Here is a 17,814-nt window from a genome sequence, read left to right as displayed (position 1 = left end):
ATAACGAAGAAGAAAGCAAAAAAGAAGGAGTAGAAGACTAAATAACGAAGAAGAAGGCAAAAAAGAAGGAGTAGAAGACTAAATAACGAAGAAGAAGGCAAAAAAGAAGGAGTAGATGACTAAATAACGAAGAAGAAGGCAAAAAAGAAGGAGTAGAAGACTAAATAACGAAGAAGAAGGCAAACAAGAAGGAGTAGAAGACTAAATAACGAAGAAGAATCCAAAAACAAAGAAGGAGTAGAAGACTAAATAACGAAGAAGAATCCAAAAAAAAAGAAGGAGTAGAAGACTAAATAACGAAGAAGAAGGCAAAAAAGAAGGAGTAGAAGACTAAATAACGAAGAAGAAGGCAAAAAAGAAGGAGTAGAAGACTAAATAACGAAGAAGAAGGCAAAAAAGAAGGAATAGAAGACTAAATATTGAAGAAGAAGGCAAAAAAGAAGGAGTAGAAGACTAAATAACGAAGAAGAAGGCAAAAAAGAAGGAGTAGAAGACTAAATAACGAAGAAGAAGGCAAAAAAGAAGGAGTAGAAGACTAAATAACGAAGAAGAAGGCAAAAAAGAAGGAGTAGAAGACTAAATAACGAAGAAGAAGGCAAAAAAGAAGGAGTAGAAGACTAAATAACGAAGAAGAAGGCAAAAAAGAAGGAGTAGAAGACTAAATAACGAAGAAGAAGGCAAAAAAGAAGGAGTAGAAGACTAAATAACAAAGAAGAAGGCAAAAAAAGAAGGAGTAGAAGACTAAATAACGAAGAAGAAGGCAAAAAAGAAGGAGTAGAAAGACTAAATAACGAAGAAGACGGCAAAAAAGAAGGAGTAGAAGACTAAATAACGAAGAAGAAGGCAAAAAAGAAGGAGTAGAAGACTAAATAACGAAGAAGAAGGCAAAAAAGAAGGAGTAGAAGACAAAATTACGAAGAAGAAGGCAAAAAAGAAGGAGTAGAAGACTAAATAACGAAGAAGAAGGCAAAAAAGAAGGAGTAGAAGACTAAATAACGAAGAAGAAGGCAAAAAAGAAGAAGTAGGAGACTAAATAACGATGTAAGGATGTGTCTTAGGCCGGGGTAAACCTCAGCGGCCCAGGATTCCTCTCCAGAAATATTTATATTTTAGAGACGGCCAGGACATGGACGCCGAATTTTAATGAATTTTCTAGGGGCAAAATGGCAGCGAAAAGGGGCTCGTTTTCAAAAGGGGAACTCTGGCTTCGGGAAAATGGGAATCTAGAATGGTCACCCTGGCGATGGCCAGGTGCTCCTCCGTTTCCGGCGCCTGCCCGGTTGCCCAGCAGCGGCGACTCTTCCGATCGGCAAAATCTCCGCCGCCCGGGATGACCCAGCGGCGATGGCGGGCAAAATGCAGATCGGAAGGGGAAAGGAGAGGGGAGAGGGGAAAACTTGGAAACACGTGCCGGCGGCGAGGAGCTCGTAGCTCGGGTAAACCCAGCAGCCCCGATGCCCCACGCCAGATCTGTGCCCGGGAGAACCCAGCAGCGACAAATCCCGCTCCCGTCCCGCTTCTCCGGCCCGGAGCTTGCCCAGCGACCACGCGGAGTTGGTGCGGGAGAACCCAGCCACCAGCTCGGCGAGTGAGTGAGCGGGAGGGGAACACTTTGGCACGCGTCAAAATAAGGGTTGGTTGTTGCTACGCGGAGTTTTATGCGGGTGCGAGAGAGAAAGACGATGGAATTTCTGAATTCATTTTCTGTGCTTTATTACATTAATTAATTATTGTCTACATTTTTCTAAACTACGCCTGTCGTCCCTAACCTGGCCCTACGCCACACTCCAATGACCTGCCCTTACATGGCACTCGGCCGGCTCACCTGATGTTAGCAGCCAGGATGTAAGTCAACACACGCGGGTCCTTTTGGACTTAGCCGTCGGTTTGGATAATTTCGAGTCGCGGAGACTAATTTCAATTGTTCACGTTCGCAGTTGTCGGAGAAGTGCTCGCGGTCGCAGCTTGCAAAGCCCTTGTCGCCTCGTCTCTGCCAAAAATGTCCGGGCAGCGCAGCTTTCGGCCGTCGGCTTTGTTTTTGTTATTGTTTATGTTTTGATCGGCATGTAAATAAGCACGACCAAAACATAAACACGCACGATCGTTGGAGGGGAAATGTCGCTGCCTCTGCCGCTGTTCGCGTCGGCAGCGGAGAGGGGAAATGGCTTCAGCGCGGTCGCTACAGTCCGTGTTGACAAAATGTATACGCCTGTGCGTTGCGGCCTAAATCTAATTTGGCCCTTCCTGGGCAAATTAACTTTGGGCTTCATGCCCGCTTAAATGTACAGTTCTATGTGTGGGTGTGTGATATGGCTTATCCTACCTTATTTCCCTATACTAATTACTAACTTAACTATAACCTTAACTAATATGTACAGAATTTACAAACATAGGGTGTTGTGACATCGTCACACTCCACCCTATCTTCGGGAGGGGTGGAGAGTGATGATCACCTTCCCGCTTCGGTTGATTTGGACGCGGAAGCGTTGGTTCGCCTCCTCCTCCAGAATCCGAATCGTCCGTCTTCGTGGCGTCGCCAGGCGCCCGTGAATCCGGCGGAGCAAAGCTGCCGGCAGCGTGCCGTTCGGCGTGGTCCATTCTACTGGGGCCGGTACCCAGCGGGGAGGGTTGATGGCTCCCTCGTCGGCGTCCGATGATGACTCGTCGGACGAGCTGGGTGGGCTGTCTGCCCATGGTGCGCTCCTGCGCCGTGCTCGGCGGCGTGGAGTCGGTGATGGCGGTGGGCCATTCGTCGGCGGTTGGGCACCCGGTGGGTTGCCGAGCTCCTCGCTGAGGTCCTCCGCTCTTCGGCGCCCCTCTTCTGCGGCCAGCTCCGCAATGGTGGACAGGCGGGGTCGAGGATCACGACTGGCGGCCACCGCGGCGCATCGGGCGGTAGCGTGAGGACCGGGGTATGGTCTCAAGCCAAATATCTCCTCGTAGGAGGGCGGAGGGGGTCGGCTGCGACTGGCAGTGGCTGGGGCCCAGCTTTGTAGCGGCGGGGGGCTGGGTGGAGTCCAGCGTGGGGGCGGCGATCGCGGGGCGTAGGACCAGCCACTGTCCTGACTAGTCTCGTCCTCGTCGGCCGAGACTGTCGATGTTGATGCGTCATCGGCGGGTCCGGTGGAAGGTGGTCGCGAGGCGTCCGACTGGCGGCCATCCCGGCTGGCCTCGTCCTCGTCGGCCGAGATTGTAGACGCCGTGTTGGTGCCGCTTCCCCAGTCAAACACGTCCACTGGTATCTCCCCGAAGCATTCCATCAGGGCGGCTTCTACCTCGCCCATGTACGGCGGGGCCCGGTTGTCGCTCGGATGCGGCGGTGTGGTGCGCCTCCTCCGTATGTCACGGCTGTCCTCCGCGGTGGGGTCGTACAGGACGGTCGCGTCGCTGTCGTCGCCGTCATCGCCGGTTGGGTTATAGTGACGAGGTGTTTGGTTGTCACGGCCCTCGTCGTCGGAGACCAGGTCGTACGCCGCGCCCAGAGGTCCGAGAGCAGCGACCGCCTGCGGCTCTTCTCTGGGGTTTTCCCCGTGGGATGGGCCACCTTGGTTGAGGCCCAGAACCGCCTCGTCCAGGGTGTCGAAGGCGTCAACCAATTCTCCCAGGGTGTCCTCCACCAGGTGGTCAAAATTGAACCAGTCGTCTGGCGGGGAGACGGCTTGGTTCTGGGCGTCCTCGGCGTCGGCGGAGGGTGCCCGATCTCCGGGTGGAGCATCGCGTGGTCGGGGCGGAGTCAGATCGACCCGAAGGGGTCCGAAGCGATCGTCTGGTGACACCTCCTCCTCGTTATGGTCGTCGGGTAAGGCAACTTCCGGAGAGGGTGCCTGCGGCCCTATGTGGCCGGCGCGCAGGGGTGCCTGGAGCGGCATGCCCCTTAAGGTTGCTGGGTGGGGTCCAGCGTCGTCGCCCTGGTGGGCCGCCTCCTCGTCATCGTCGCGGAGAACGACTTCCGGAGGGGCCCGTTGAGGCCCAATGAGGCCGGCGAGCAGGGGTACCAGTGGTGGCATCCCTTCTGTAGAGGGCCGACGGGGCCTGGCGTGGTTGCCGGAGTTCGCCTCCTCGATGTTGTCGGCGTTAATGGTGACGTCGACGGATAGAGCCCGTGATCGGAAGGGGCCGGCGATGCTGCCGCCTGGACGTGGCTGACTTGGGCCGGCGCCGTGGAATGCCTGTAGAAGCTCGTCCACCGCACAGTACATCCACGAGTTGTCCTGTGTCGGGGCGGGAGCCGGCGGATGGCCTTGTCCGTTCATACTGTTGGCCTCGGTGGTGGCGAAGACGTGGCAGTGGTTTGGCGTAGATGTCAGGCGTGCTTTGCCTGCGGGAGCGTGGCTCGTTATGCCTCTCGGTAGGCGGGCTGAAGGCTGCTGCTGTAAGGACAGAGGAGATGGGTATTAGTGTGTTGCCCTGGGCCCTACCTAATGGAGTGGGCTAGGGTTGGCTACGACTACGGCTTTTGGAAAGAGACGCATGTTCACCCCACTAGGGAGTTCGGGACGTTGGGCAGGCGCGCCTGTCAACAAGTGGCCCCTGTGAAACATGGTCATCTCCCCCTACATGGGTGCTCGTCGCTAGTGTTGGCGGCGCGGGATGGGTCCTCTGCGCCGCGCGGTCTTGGCTGCTGACTGTGCGTCCAGGATGGTGTCGTCGGCATCCTCGATTGTGGTATCTCCGGCGTCGGTGTCTTCCCGGTGGGTTCCGGCTTCGGTGTCTTCCTCATCCTCGTGGTGGTACGGCTTCAGCTGGTTCAGGCTGGCGGTCCGCCGGCGTCGGCTTCCTGGCATGTGCAGTTGCACGATGTTCGGCGATGGGAACTTCGCTACCCTGAAGGGTCCTTCGTATTTCGCAGCTAGCTTTGCGGCAAAGCCCTCGGCTGCGTTGGATAAGGCGTGTCGGCGTACCAGTACCATGGATCCAACTGGTGGTCTCCATGTCCTCCGGCGCAGGTTGTAGTGACGGCTCTGCTCGGCGGCGGCGCGGTCAGCGTTATTTCGGACGACGTCGAAGATGTTTCGGAGTTGCTCGCTTCGCTCTGTCGGGGTAACCTCTGGGGTGCCTCGTCCGGGGGTAACTTCGTCGTACAACGTCTTCGGAAGTCGCGGTTCTCGGCCTTGTACCAAGAATGCGGGGCTGAATCCGGTAGTGTCCGAGACACTACTATTTATGGCCAAAGATATTTCCGGTAGGAGTTGATCCCACTCGTTCTGCTGGCCTCCATCCAAGTATTGGGCGATCATCGTCTTGATCGTTCGATTTGCCCTTTCCGTTGGATTCTGTCTCGGAGTGTAGGGCGCCGTGTGCTGCAGCTCCATCCCTAGCGACTGGCAGAACTTCTGGAATGAGCGGCCGGTGAACTGCGTACCGTTGTCGCAGACAAATGTTCGGGGAACACCGAATCGGCTCAATATCCGCTCTCTGAAGGCTCGTTCCAGATGTGTGGCGGTAGCTTTGCGGAGTGGCACTAGCTCCACCCACTTGCTGAAGGCGTCCAGGAATACTAGCAGCATCGTGTTGCCCTGTTTCGACCGCGGCAGTGGGCCGACGAAATCTGCGCATAGGATGTGGAACGGCTCCTCGACCTGTCGAGTAAACATTTGACCTGCGGGCTTTTCTTGGCTCACCTTGTATCGCTGGCAAGTGGGACAGCGGCGAACGTACCGAGCCACCTCGCGGAACAATCCAGGCCAGTAATAGCGCTGGGCCACGCGAGTGCTGGTTTTCCGGACCCCTAGATGACCGGCAGTGGGGTGACCGTGGCACTCTTCGAGTACTCGCTGGCGATAGTCTGACCCTACGCACAGCTTCCAGGGCGTGTACTCCTCCTCCTCCGGCCGGAGTCCAAGGCGGCGATATAGCTGGCCATTCTCCTCTCGATAATCCGGAAACTTTGCTGGTTCGGTCCGAATCCTCTGGAGCATCCTCGTGATCCACTTACAGTTGACTCCTTGTACCTCCGCTTGCTGCACTATGGGCAGCGGTTGGCGAGAAAGGGCATCGGCCACTAAGTTCTGGGCCCCCTTCCGGTAATGAACGTTGTATTGATACTGCTGTAACTCCAGTGCCCAACGGGCAATCCTGCCTGTTGGATTGTCGATGGAGTTCAACCACTTCAAGGAGTGGTGGTCTGTGAGGACTTCGAAGCGGTATCCCTCGATGTAGCACCGCATCTTCCGAATCGCCCAGACGATGGCGAGACACTCCTTCTCCGTCACGGAGTAGTTCCTCTCAGCAGTGTTGAGCCGCCGGCTGGCGTATGCTATCACCCTCTCGTTTCCATCGATGGTCTGTGTGAGTACGGCTCCGATTCCGTAGTCACTGGCGTCAGTTTGTAGCACAAACTTCTCTGCAAAATCTGGGCAAGCCAGAATAGGGGCTTCGGTCAGCAGCGTCTTCAGCTCCTGGAAGGCCTGGTCTTGTCTTTGGGTCCATTCCCACTTGTGGCCCTTCTTCAGCAGCGATGTCATGGGTGCCACAACATCGGCGAAGTTCGGCACGAAGCGGCGATACCAGGAAGCGATTCCCAGGCATCTGCGTAGCTCCTTCAGGTTCGTCGGCGGTGCGAGTCCTCGGATCGCAGCGACCTTGTCCGGATCTGTGTGGATTCCGGCTTCGCTGATCACGTGACCCAAGTATACGATGCGGCGCTGGAAGAAATGACACTTCCCTCTGTTGAGGCGCAGGTTCGCGCAGCGGAGGCGTCTGAAGACTTCTCCTAGATTGGCGACATGCTCCTCCAGTGTGGAACCGATGACAATGATGTCATCCAGATATGCAAACGCATGGGGTTCCATATCCGGACCGATGACCGTGTCTAAGGCGCGTTGAAACGTGGCGGGAGCGGAGTGAAGTCCGAAAGGCATTACTCTCCAATGGAACAACCCTCTTCCGGGGACGGTAAACGCCGTGCACTCCCGGCTGTCCGGGGCCACTGGGATTTGCCAATACCCATTTTTGAGATCCAACGTCGAGATGAATTTCGCGTTCCGTAGTCGCTCCAAGATTTGATGGATCCTCGGAAGCGGATACGCGTCCGGCACGGAGTTCTCATTGAGCTGGCGGTAGTCCACGCACATGCGGACTTCGCCATTCTTCTTGGCCGCGATTACGATGGGCGCGCTGTGTGGGCTTTTCGATGGTTCAATGCGTCCGTCTCGGAGGAGTTCATTGATCTGCTTATCAATGACGGCCCTCATGGCCGGATTCCGTGGAAAGTACCGCTGTTTAAGGGGTCGGTCGGTGCGCATGAAGATGCGATGCTCTGCGATGTGTGATACCCCTGAGAGGGTATCAAATTTGGCCAGTTCCTGGTCCAGGAACTCCTTCACCCAAGGCTCGGGGTAATCCTGCGTCTCGGGCTCCTCAGTCTGGAAAGAGACCTGATCCTCTGTGGGATGACTCACCGAATTGACGGTTCCGCATAGGGGCGGGCTCGGCTCCGGCGTTTCCTCGACGTAATCCTGGAAGCGGACACGTTTGGTGGAGGTACGGAAGGGATTCCGTTGCGCGGCTGTGGCATCTGCCACGGGCAAAGCCTGTCTCCAACAGGGCGGCTGGTTCTCCGTCGCTGGTGATGTTGTGCCTCGAAACTGTGCTCGAGGCGAGGTGCTAGGCTGGTCTTCGAGTTCGGAGCATGGCTCCCTTGGCTGCCCTCGCTGGGTAGAGCGTGGCTCTCCTTGGGCTGTCGTCGGTGGCTTCTCGGCGTGGGTGGAGTGTGACTCCGGTGCCGTGCTTCGCTGATCAGAGTGTGACTCTGCATGATGTGCCATTGGTGGCTCTTCGGATGTGGAGCGTGGCTCCGTCGATGTGCTTCGCTGTTCAGAGCGTGGCTCTGAGTGATGTGCCGTGGATGGCTCTTCGTGGTTGGAGTGTGACTCCCTTCGCTGGTCAGAGCGTGGCTCTGCGGGCTGGTCCCGTGGGTTGGAGCGTGGCTCCCTTCGCTGTTCAGAGCGTGGCTCTGTTGCTGTTCTTCGCTGGTCAGAGCGTGGCTCTGTTGTTGGTCTTCGCTGGTCGTCCGGTCGCAGTCGGAGGGTCTGCCCGCCGCAGAGCAGGGTTGCTCCGATCCCGCAGAGGAAATCCATTCCTAGGAGTATGTCGTCCAGTGCGTCCGACATCACGAGGAGAATGGTGGGCGTCCGTTCACTCCCAAGGTAGATATTTGCCGCCAGAGCTCTGGTCAGCTCGCGGCATGTTCCGTCTGCGAGTTTTACCTGGGTACGGATGTCCCGTGTGTTCCTTCCGTTGTCCAGCATTTGAGCCAGCCCTTCGCTAATAAAGCTGTGGGTGGCTCCGGTGTCCAGGGTAGCTGTGAACCGCTGCCCCTCCATGTGGATGGTAGCGCGGATGCGACCCTGGTACTGATGGAGAGTGTCTCCTATTGGCTTCGGATACGGAGGGTTCCTCGGGTGATTCCCGGTCACACGAGGCCCTTGCCCGTTTCCCGACGGTGGCTGTCGGCAACAGTCAACCGTCCTGCGTCCTCGTTGGCCGCAATCCCAACAGAATAGGATCCGTGGGTTCCTGCATTCGGCTTCGAAGTGCCCGGATTGGCCACAGTTCCGGCAGGCGTCGCGAACGTTGACGGCTTCTGGTCGGGGTGTCACCGCGCTCTGGCTGGTGCAAGCGTTCCGGCTAAGGGAACCGTTGAGGGCGTTGCCTGAAGAGGGCGCCTGTTGAGCTCGTCGAGTGGGCATCCTGTCTCCGTCGGCTGCGTAGCTGGCTCCTGTGGCCTGGCGTTGAGTCGGGATCCGGTTCTCAAGCGCTCTTCCGCCTCGGCTGCGTGTCTCCTCGTAGTTGGTCACGAGATGCGTTAGCTCGGTCAGCGTGCGGAAATCCTGCCTCCGGGTATAGAGTTGATACTCCGGCAGCATATTTTCGTAAATCCTCTCCAGCTCCTTGTCCGAGGAGAATCCGGCCCGGCGCATCTGTAAACGGATGTCGATAAGGTACTCTTTAAATGGTTCGTTGGGCTTCTGGAAGTGCATCCTTATCTCATCCTCCAACCGCTGATAGTATCGCGGTGGCAAGAAGAAGTCAAGGAACTCCCGGCGGACCTCGATCCAGCTGGCTTGTTGGAGTCCGCTCGTGCGGAACCAACTTTCGGCTCGGCCGGCCAGCAGCACCACCAGGGCTTGGGCCAGATATCTCCGGTCGATCCGGCAGGTATCGGCACGCTCCTCGATGTGCTCTATGAATCCAAGAGGATCCGTCGTTCCATCGAACGAAAGGCCCCACTTGGTCATCCTGTCGATCAGAATTGCTCCCAAGCCGGCTTCACTCGGGGAATGCGCAGATCGCGCAGGCTCCTCCGCCTTCGGGCGTCGCCCTGTAGCGGGTGACGTGCTACGCGGCAGAAAAAGTGAGGGTGGCACCAGCGATGCCGACGTGGTCGGTTCCGGAGAGATGAGAGACGGATCCAGCGGTATGGGTGACTTGACGTCGCCGGTGGGCGCGTTCCCAAACCGGCGCTCCAGCTCGTCGAGCCGATCCTAGATTTCCTTGGAATTGCTGGGTTGCCGCGCAAATGCTATGAGCCGCGCGCGTTGCTCGTCCACCGTGCCGCTTCGGTCGAGTTCGAACTCGCCTAGGATGGTTTCTAATTCCATCTTTTTGCGATAACTTATCCAAGTGACGCCCATGGTTCACAGGATACGCGGAGAAAAAGGATCAGAAATAACAACGGGTCTCGAGAGAGTGAAAACGGCAGGATACCGGTGGCAACGACTGGATTCTATATCGCCGGACACGAGTTTGCTTGGAATGGATCTCGCAGGATCCGCACTGTGTGCACGTATACCCTTGATTCGGATCTCGCAGGATCACAGAGAATTTTTACTTTATTATATCTTATTGGTGTTTTATTATATTTATTTCAATCTTATTGTTTATTCTTTAATATTTATTTATCCTTATTTATTCGTATTTTATTATTTTGATTTATCGATAGTTTATTTATTCGATTTCGATTTAATTTTAGTCGGTATTTTTATTCGTTTATTCGTTTCCAGTATTTTTTTCGGCGGTCGATTATTATTTATTCTTTTAGTATTTATGTCTGCGATTATTATTTATCCGTTTATTTTATTTTATTCAAATAAAATTATTCCTGGATTTATTTTATTATTGGTTTATTATCCTGTCTGGATTTATTTAATTATTGTTATATTTGAGCTTATTTAATTTTTATACCCTTGCAGGGTATTATAATTTCAGTCAGAAGTTTGCAACGCAGTCAAGGAGACGTTTCCGACCCTATAAAGTATATATATTCTTGATCAGCATCAACAGCCGAGTCGATCTAGCCATGTCCGTCTGTCTGTCTGTCCGTCTGTCCGTCTGTCCGTCTGTCCGTCTGTCCATCTGTCCGTCTGTCTGTTTCTACGCAAACTAGTCCCTCAGTTTTAAAGCTATCTGAATGAAACTTTGCATATAGTCTTCTATATGCTCTCACTGCTATATATGTCGGAACGGGCCGGATCGGACGACTATATCATATAGCTGCCATACAAATGTTCGATATATTTTTAGAAAAAAAATTATAACTTTGCTGTTTTTCAACATTTTTACACTATTTTTTAGATATGGCCATTTACGATTATTTCAGAATTTTGGTAAAAATTTTATGAAAATCGGACGACTATATGATATAGCTGCCATAGGAACGATCGATAGCTTCGTTGTTTTTCAACCAATTTTTATCTACTCTGAGATATAAGCCTTTTTTATTATTCTAGAATTTTGGTATAAATTTCATAAAAATCGGACAACTATATCATATAGCTGCCATAGAAGCGATCGGTAAATGTATAAAATATGTAAAGCTGGGAATGTAAAACTGTAACTGTCAAACTGTAAACATAATAAGTATAGGTAAAATGTAATGAATCTCTGTTTTGTGAGTGTTTTCAGCATTTAAATCTATAATATAAACATCGAAACCAATCTGCAAGGGTATACAAACTTCGGCGTGCCGAAGTTAGCTTCCTTTCTTGTTATTATTTCGATTTATTGTTTGGATTATTTATTTATTTGACTCCTTATTATTATTTTATGATTTCAATTTTATTCTCGGCGTCAGGATCTCTCAGGATCCTTTGAGGGTTCGCGGATGTCCTTAACGTGGTTGAAGGATATTGAAAATATTCCCGAAGGATACGACGATGAGTTTTAATGAGTAAGGTCTGCGACGATGGGTAATGACTGCGAGCGATGTTTATTCCAAGAGTTGATCTTGCGAAGTGTGTCCCCCCTAGCGAGGGTCCCCTGTATATATTGATGCTTAAACTAGCCGACGCTGCTGCCGCGGGCAGAGCAGAACTGGAGATGTGTGTGGGCCACGTGTGTGTGTGCTTGCTCAAAGCGTCCCTCTGCCGGCGTTTGACGCTGGCAGTGACGTTGCCTACGAATTCTGGCGTGACTGTACCGCTTGTTTTTGGCGACGATGCGTATGCGCCAATGGAAATTTACCACGCGTTTTTGTCTATTCCCTTTTCTCCTGTGCTTTTGCAGATTTTTGCCGGCGACCGTACGTCGCGACACGTGGGACGAAAATTTCTTACACTCGCAAAAACGAATGTGCGCTGATCGAAAAATATGTTTATATAATATATTTCCTGATTAAATTTTCTATCCCCGTCCTTTACATTTCCCTGCTTTTGCCTTCGCGAAATATTTATATTATATTTTTTTTTTTCTACTAGAAAATTCTGGTTTTCGGCCAGTGGGGCTTTAATCCACTGAAAAAAATTTATCCTAGCTGTCCTGACCGGTCCCTGTTCGGGCGCCATCTGTAAGGATGTGTCTTAGGCCGGGGTAAACCTCAGCGGCCCAGGATTCCTCTCCAGAAATATTTATATTTTAGAGACGGCCAGGACATGGACGCCGAATTTTAATGAATTTTCTAGGGGCAAAATGGCAGCGAAAAGGGGCTCGTTTTCAAAAGGGGAACTCTGGCTTCGGGAAAATGGGAATCTAGAATGGTCACCCTGGCGATGGCCAGGTGCTCCTCCGTTTCCTGCGCCTGCCCGGTTGCCCAGCAGCGGCGACTCTTCCGATCGGCAAAATCTCCGCCGCCCGGGATGACCCAGCGGCGATGGCGGGCAAAATGCAGATCGGAAGGGGAAAGGAGAGGGGAGAGGGGAAAACTTGGAAACACGCGATCACCCTGGCGATGGCCAGGTGCTCCTCCGTTTCCGGCGCCTGCCCGGTTGCCCAGCAGCGGCGACTCTTCCGATCGGCAAAATCTCCGCCGCCCGGGATGACCCAGCGGCGATGGCGGGCAAAATGCAGATCGGAAGGGGAAAGGAGAGGGGAGAGGGGAAAACTTGGAAACACGTGCCGGCGGCGAGGAGCTCGTAGCTCGGGTAAACCCAGCAGCCCCGATGCCCCACGCCAGATCTGTGCCCGGGAGAACCCAGCAGCGACAAATCCCGCTCCCGTCCCGCTTCTCCGGCCCGGAGCTTGCCCAGCGGCCACGCGGAGTTGGTGCGGGAGAACCCAGCCACCAGCTCGGCGAGTGAGTGAGCGGGAGGGGAACACTTTGGCACGCGTCAAAATAAGGGTTGGTTGTTGCTACGCGGAGTTTTATGCGGGTGCGAGAGAGAAAGACGATGGAATTTCTGAATTCATTTTCTATGCTTTATTACATTAACTAATTATTGTCTACATTTTTCTAAACTACGCCTGTCGTCCCTAACCTGGCCCTACGCCACACTCCAATGACTTGCCCTTACATGGCACTCGGCCGGCTCACCTGATGTTAGCAGCCAGGATGTAAGTCAACACACGCGGGTCCTTTTGGACTTAGCCGTCGGTTTGGATAATTTCGAGTCGCGGAGACTAATTTCAATTGTTCACGTTCGCAGTTGTCGGAGAAGTGCTCGCGGTCGCAGCTTGCAAAGCCCTTGTCGCCTCGTCTCTGCCAAAAATGTCCGGGCAGCGCAGCTTTCGGCCGTCGGCTTTGTTTTTGTTATTGTTTATGTTTTGATCGGCATGTAAATAAGCACGACCAAAACATAAACACGCACGATCGTTGGAGGGGAAATGTCGCTGCCCCTGCCGCTGTTCGCGTCGGCAGCGGAGAGGGGAAATGGTTTCAGCGCGGTCGCTACAGTCCGTGTTGACAAAATGTATACGCCTGTGCGTTGCGGCCTAAATCTAATTTGGCCCTTCCTGGGCAAATTAACTTTGGGCTTCATGCCCGCTTAAATGTACAGTTCTGTGTGTGGGTGTGTGATATGGCTTATCCTACCTTATTTCCCTATACTAATTACTAACTTAACTATAACCTTAACTAATATGTACAGTATTTACAAACATAGGGTGTTGTGACATCGTCACAACGAAGAAGAAGGCAAAAAAGAAGGAGTAGAAGACTAAATAACGAAGAAGAAGGCAAAAAAGAAGGAGTAGAAGACTAAATAACGAAGAAGAAGGCAAAAAAGAAGGAGTAGGAGACTAAATAACGAAGAAGAAGGCAAAAAAGAAGGAGTAGAAGACTAAATAACGAAGAAGAAGGCAAAAAAGAAGGAGTAGAAGACTAAATAACGAAGAAGAAGGCAAAAAAGAAGGAGTAGAAGACTAAATAACGAAGAAGAAGGCAAAAAAGAAGGAGTAGAAGACTAAATAACGAAGAAGAAGGCAAAAAAGAAGGAGTAGAAGACTAAATAACGAAGAAGAAGGCAAAAAAAGAAGGAGTAGAAGACTAAATAACGAAGAAGAAGGCAAAAAAGAAGGAGTAGAAGACTAAATAACGAAGAAGAAGGCAAAAAAGAAGGAGTAGAAGACTAAATAACGAAGAAGAAGGCAAAAAAGAAGGAGTAGAAGACTAAATAACGAAGAAGAAGGCAAAAAAGAATGAGTAGAAGACTAAATAACGAAGAAGAAGGCAAAAAGGAAGGAGTAGAAGACTAAATAACGAAGAAGAAGGCAAAAAAGAAGGAGTAGAAGACTAAATAACGAAGAAGAATCCAAAAAAAAGAAGGAGTAGAAGACTAAATAACGAAGAAGAAGGCAAAAAAGAAGGAGTAGAAGACTAAATAACGAAGAAGAATCCAAAAAAAAAGAAGGAGTAGAAGACTAAATAACGAAGAAGAATCCAAAAAAAAGAAGGAGTAGAAGACTAAATAACGAAGAAGAAGGCAAAAAAGAAGGAGTAGAAGACTAAATAACGAAGAAGAAGGCAAAAAAGAAGGAGTAGAAGACTAAATAACGAAGAAGAAGGCAAAAAAGACTAAATAACGAAGAAGGAGGCAAAAAAGAAGGAGTAGAAGACTAAATAACGAAGAAGAAGGCAAAAAAGAAGGAGTAGAAGACTAAATAACGAAGAAGAAGGCAAAAAAGAAGGAGTAGAAGACTAAATAACGAAGAAGAAGGCAAAAAAGAAGGAGTAGAAGACTAAATAACGAAGAAGAAGGCAAAAAAGAAGGAGTAGAAGACTAAATAACGAAGAAGAAGGCAAAAAAGAAGGAGTAGAAGACTAAATAACAAAGAAGAAGGCAAAAAAGAAGGAGTAGAAGACTAAATAACGAAGAAGAAGGCAAAAAAGAAGGAGTAGAAAGACTAAATAACGAAGAAGAAGGCAAACAAGAAAGGAAGCTAACTTCGGCACGCCGAAGTTTGTATACCCTTGCAGATTGGTTTTGATGTTTATATTATAGATTTAAATGCTGAAAACACACACAAAACAGAGTTTCATTACATTTTACCTATACTTATTATGTTTACATTTTGACAGTTACAGTTTTACATTCCCAGCTTTACATTTTCTCTACATTTACCGATCGTTTATATGGCAGCTATATGATATAGTTGTCCGATTTTCATAAAATTTATACCAAAATTCTAGAATAATAAAATAAGCTTATATCTAAAAGTAGATAAGAATATGTTGAAAAACAACGATGTTATAATTTTTTTCCTATTCATTTGCCGATCGTTCCTATGGCAGCTATAAGATATAGTCGTCCGATTTTCATAAAATTTTTACCAAAATTCTGAAATAATATAAAATGGCTATGTCTCAAAAATGATTCATTGAAAAACAGCCAAGTTATAATTTTTTTTCTAAAAATTTATCGAACATTTGTATGGGAGCTATATGATATAGTCGTCCGATCCGGCCCGTTCCGACATATATAGCAGTGAGAGTATATAGAAGACTATATGCAAAGTTTCATTCAGATAGCTTTAAAACTGAGGGACTAGTTTGCGTAGAAACGGACAGACGGACGGACGGACGGACAGACGGACAGACGGACAGACGGACATGGCTAGATCGACTCGGCTGTTGATGCTGATCAAGAATATATATACTTTATAGGGTCGGAAACGTCTCCTTCACTGCGTTGCAAACTTCTGACTGAAATTATAATACCCTGCAAGGGTATAAAAAGTTATAATTTTTTTTCTAAAATTTTTCAGATAGTTCCTATGGCAGCTATAGGATATAGTCATTTGATTTTCATTAAATTAAATACGAAATTAGAAATTAATACAAGATGACCATATCTCAAAAAAGATAAAAATTCGTTATAAAACAAAGAAGTTGTAATTTTTTTCTATTAATTTCCGGATCGTTCCTATGGCAGCTATATGATATAGTCGTCCGATTTTCATAAAATTTTTACAAAAATTCAAAAATAATATAAAATGGTCATATCTAAAAAATTGTGCAAAACTATTGAAAAACAGAAAAGTTATAATTTTTTTTCTAAAAATTTATTGAACATTTGTATGGCAGATATATGATATAGTCGTCCGATCCGGCCCGTTCCGACATATATAGCAGTGAGAGTATATAGAAGACTATATGCAAAGTTTCAACCAGATAGCTTTAAAACTGAGGGACTAGTTTGCGTAGAAACGGACAGACGGACGGACGGACGGACAGACGGACGGACAGACGGACAGACGGACAGACGGACATGGCTAGATCGACTCGGCTGTTGATACTGATCAAGAATATATATACTTTATAGGGTCGGAAAGGTCTCCTTCACTGCGTTGCAAACTTCTGACTGAAATTATAATACCCTGCAAGGGTATAAAAAGAAGGAGTAGAAGACTAAATAACGAAGAAGAAGGCAAAAAAGAAGGAGTAGAAGACTAAATAACGAAGAAGAAGGCAAAAAAGAAGGAGTAGAAGACTAAATAACGAAGAAGAAGGCAAAAAAGAAGGAGTAGAAGACTAAATAACGAAGAAGAAGGCAAAAAAGAAGGAGTAGGAGACTAAATAACGAAGAAGAAGGCAAAAAAGAAGGAGTAGAAGACTAAATAACGAAGAAGAAGGCAAAAAAGAAGGAGTAGGAGACTAAATAACGAAGAAGAAGGCAAAAAAGAAGGAGTAGAAGACTAAATAACGAAGAAGAAGGCAAAAAAGAAGGAGTAGAAGACTAAATAACGAAGAAGAAGGCAAAAAACAAGGAGTAGGAGACTAAATAACGAAGAAGAAGGCAAAAAAGAAGGAGTAGAAGACTAAATAACGAAGAAGAAGGCAAAAAAGAAGGAGTAGAAGACTAAATAACGAAGAAGAAGGCAAAAAAAGAAGGAGTAGAAGACTAAATAACGAAGAAGAAGGCAAAAAAGAAGGAGTAGGAGACTAAATAACGAAGAAGAAGGCAAAAAAGAAGGAGTAGAAGACTTAATAACGAAGAAGAAGGCAAACAAGAAGGAGTAGAAGACTAAATAACGAAGAAGAAGGCAAAAAAGAAGGAGTAGAAGACTAAATAACGAAGAAGAAGGCAAACAAGAAGGAGTAGAAGACTAAATAACGAAGAAGAAAGCAAAAAAGAAGGAGTAGAAGACTAAATAACGAAGAAGAAGGCAAAAAAGAAGGAGTAGGAGACTAAATAACGAAGAAGAAGGCAAAAAAGAAGGAGTAGAAGACAAAATAACGAAGAAGAAGGCAAAAAAGAAGGAGTAGAAGACTAAATAACGAAGAAGAAGGCAAAAAAGAAGGAGTAGAAGACTAAATAACGAAGAAGAAGGCAAACAAGAAGGAGTAGAAGACTAAATAACGAAGAAGAATCAAAAAAAAAGAAGGAGTAGAAGACTAAATAACGAAGAAGAAGGCAAAAAAGAAGGAGTAGAAGACTAAATAACGAAGAAGAATCCAAAAAAAAGAAGGAGTAGAAGACTAAATAACGAAGAAGAATCCAAAAAAAAGAAGGAGTAGAAGACTAAATAACGAAGAAGAAGGCAAAAAAGAAGGAGTAGGAGGCTAAATAACGAAGAAGAAGGCAAAAAAGAAGGAGTAGAAGACTAAATAACGAAGAAGAAGGCAAAAAAGAAGGAGTAGAAGACTAAATAACGAAGAAGAAGGCAAAAAAGAAGGAGTAGAAGACTAAATAACGAAGAAGAAGGCAAAAAAGAAGGAGTAGAAGACTAAATAACGAAGAAGAAGGCAAAAAAGAAGGAGTAGGAGACTAAATAACGAAGAAGAAGGCAAAAAAGAAGGAGTAGAAGACTAAATAACGAAGAAGAAGGCAAAAAAGAAGGAGTAGAAGACTAAATAACGAAGAAGAAGGCAAAAAAGAAGGAGTAGAAGACTAAATAACGAAGAAGAAGGCAAAAAAGAAGGAGTAGAAGACTAAATAACGAAGAAGAAGGCAAACAAGAAGGAGTAGAAGACTAAATAACGAAGAAGAATCCAAAAAAAAGAAGGAGTAGAAGACTAAATAACGAAGAAGAAGGCAAAAAAGAAGGAGTAGAAGACTAAATAACGAAGAAGAAGGCAAAAAAGAAGGAGTAGAAGACTAAATAACGAAGAAGAAGGCAAAAAAGAAGGAGTAGAAGACTAAATAACGAAGAAGAAGCAAG

At 48.4% G+C, this 17,814-nt stretch overlaps 1 protein-coding gene across 1 annotated transcript; it reads right to left on the bottom strand.

Moving 5' to 3' along the window:
• Positions 1 to 2,420: 2,420 nt before the first annotated feature.
• LOC138929351 (uncharacterized) lies at positions 2,421 to 4,253 on the bottom strand. Its single transcript, XM_070288798.1, has one exon. It carries the CDS (start codon positions 4,251 to 4,253, stop codon positions 2,421 to 2,423), a length of 1,833 nt encoding a protein of 610 aa, XP_070144899.1.
• Positions 4,254 to 17,814: the final 13,561 nt, after the last annotated feature.

The sequence above is a fragment of the Drosophila kikkawai genome, unplaced genomic scaffold, assembly GCF_030179895.1.
Source record: "Drosophila kikkawai strain 14028-0561.14 unplaced genomic scaffold, DkikHiC1v2 scaffold_162, whole genome shotgun sequence".
Lineage (NCBI taxonomy): Eukaryota > Metazoa > Arthropoda > Insecta > Diptera > Drosophilidae > Drosophila > Drosophila kikkawai.
This window is presented reverse-complemented; position numbering and strand designations above follow the sequence as displayed.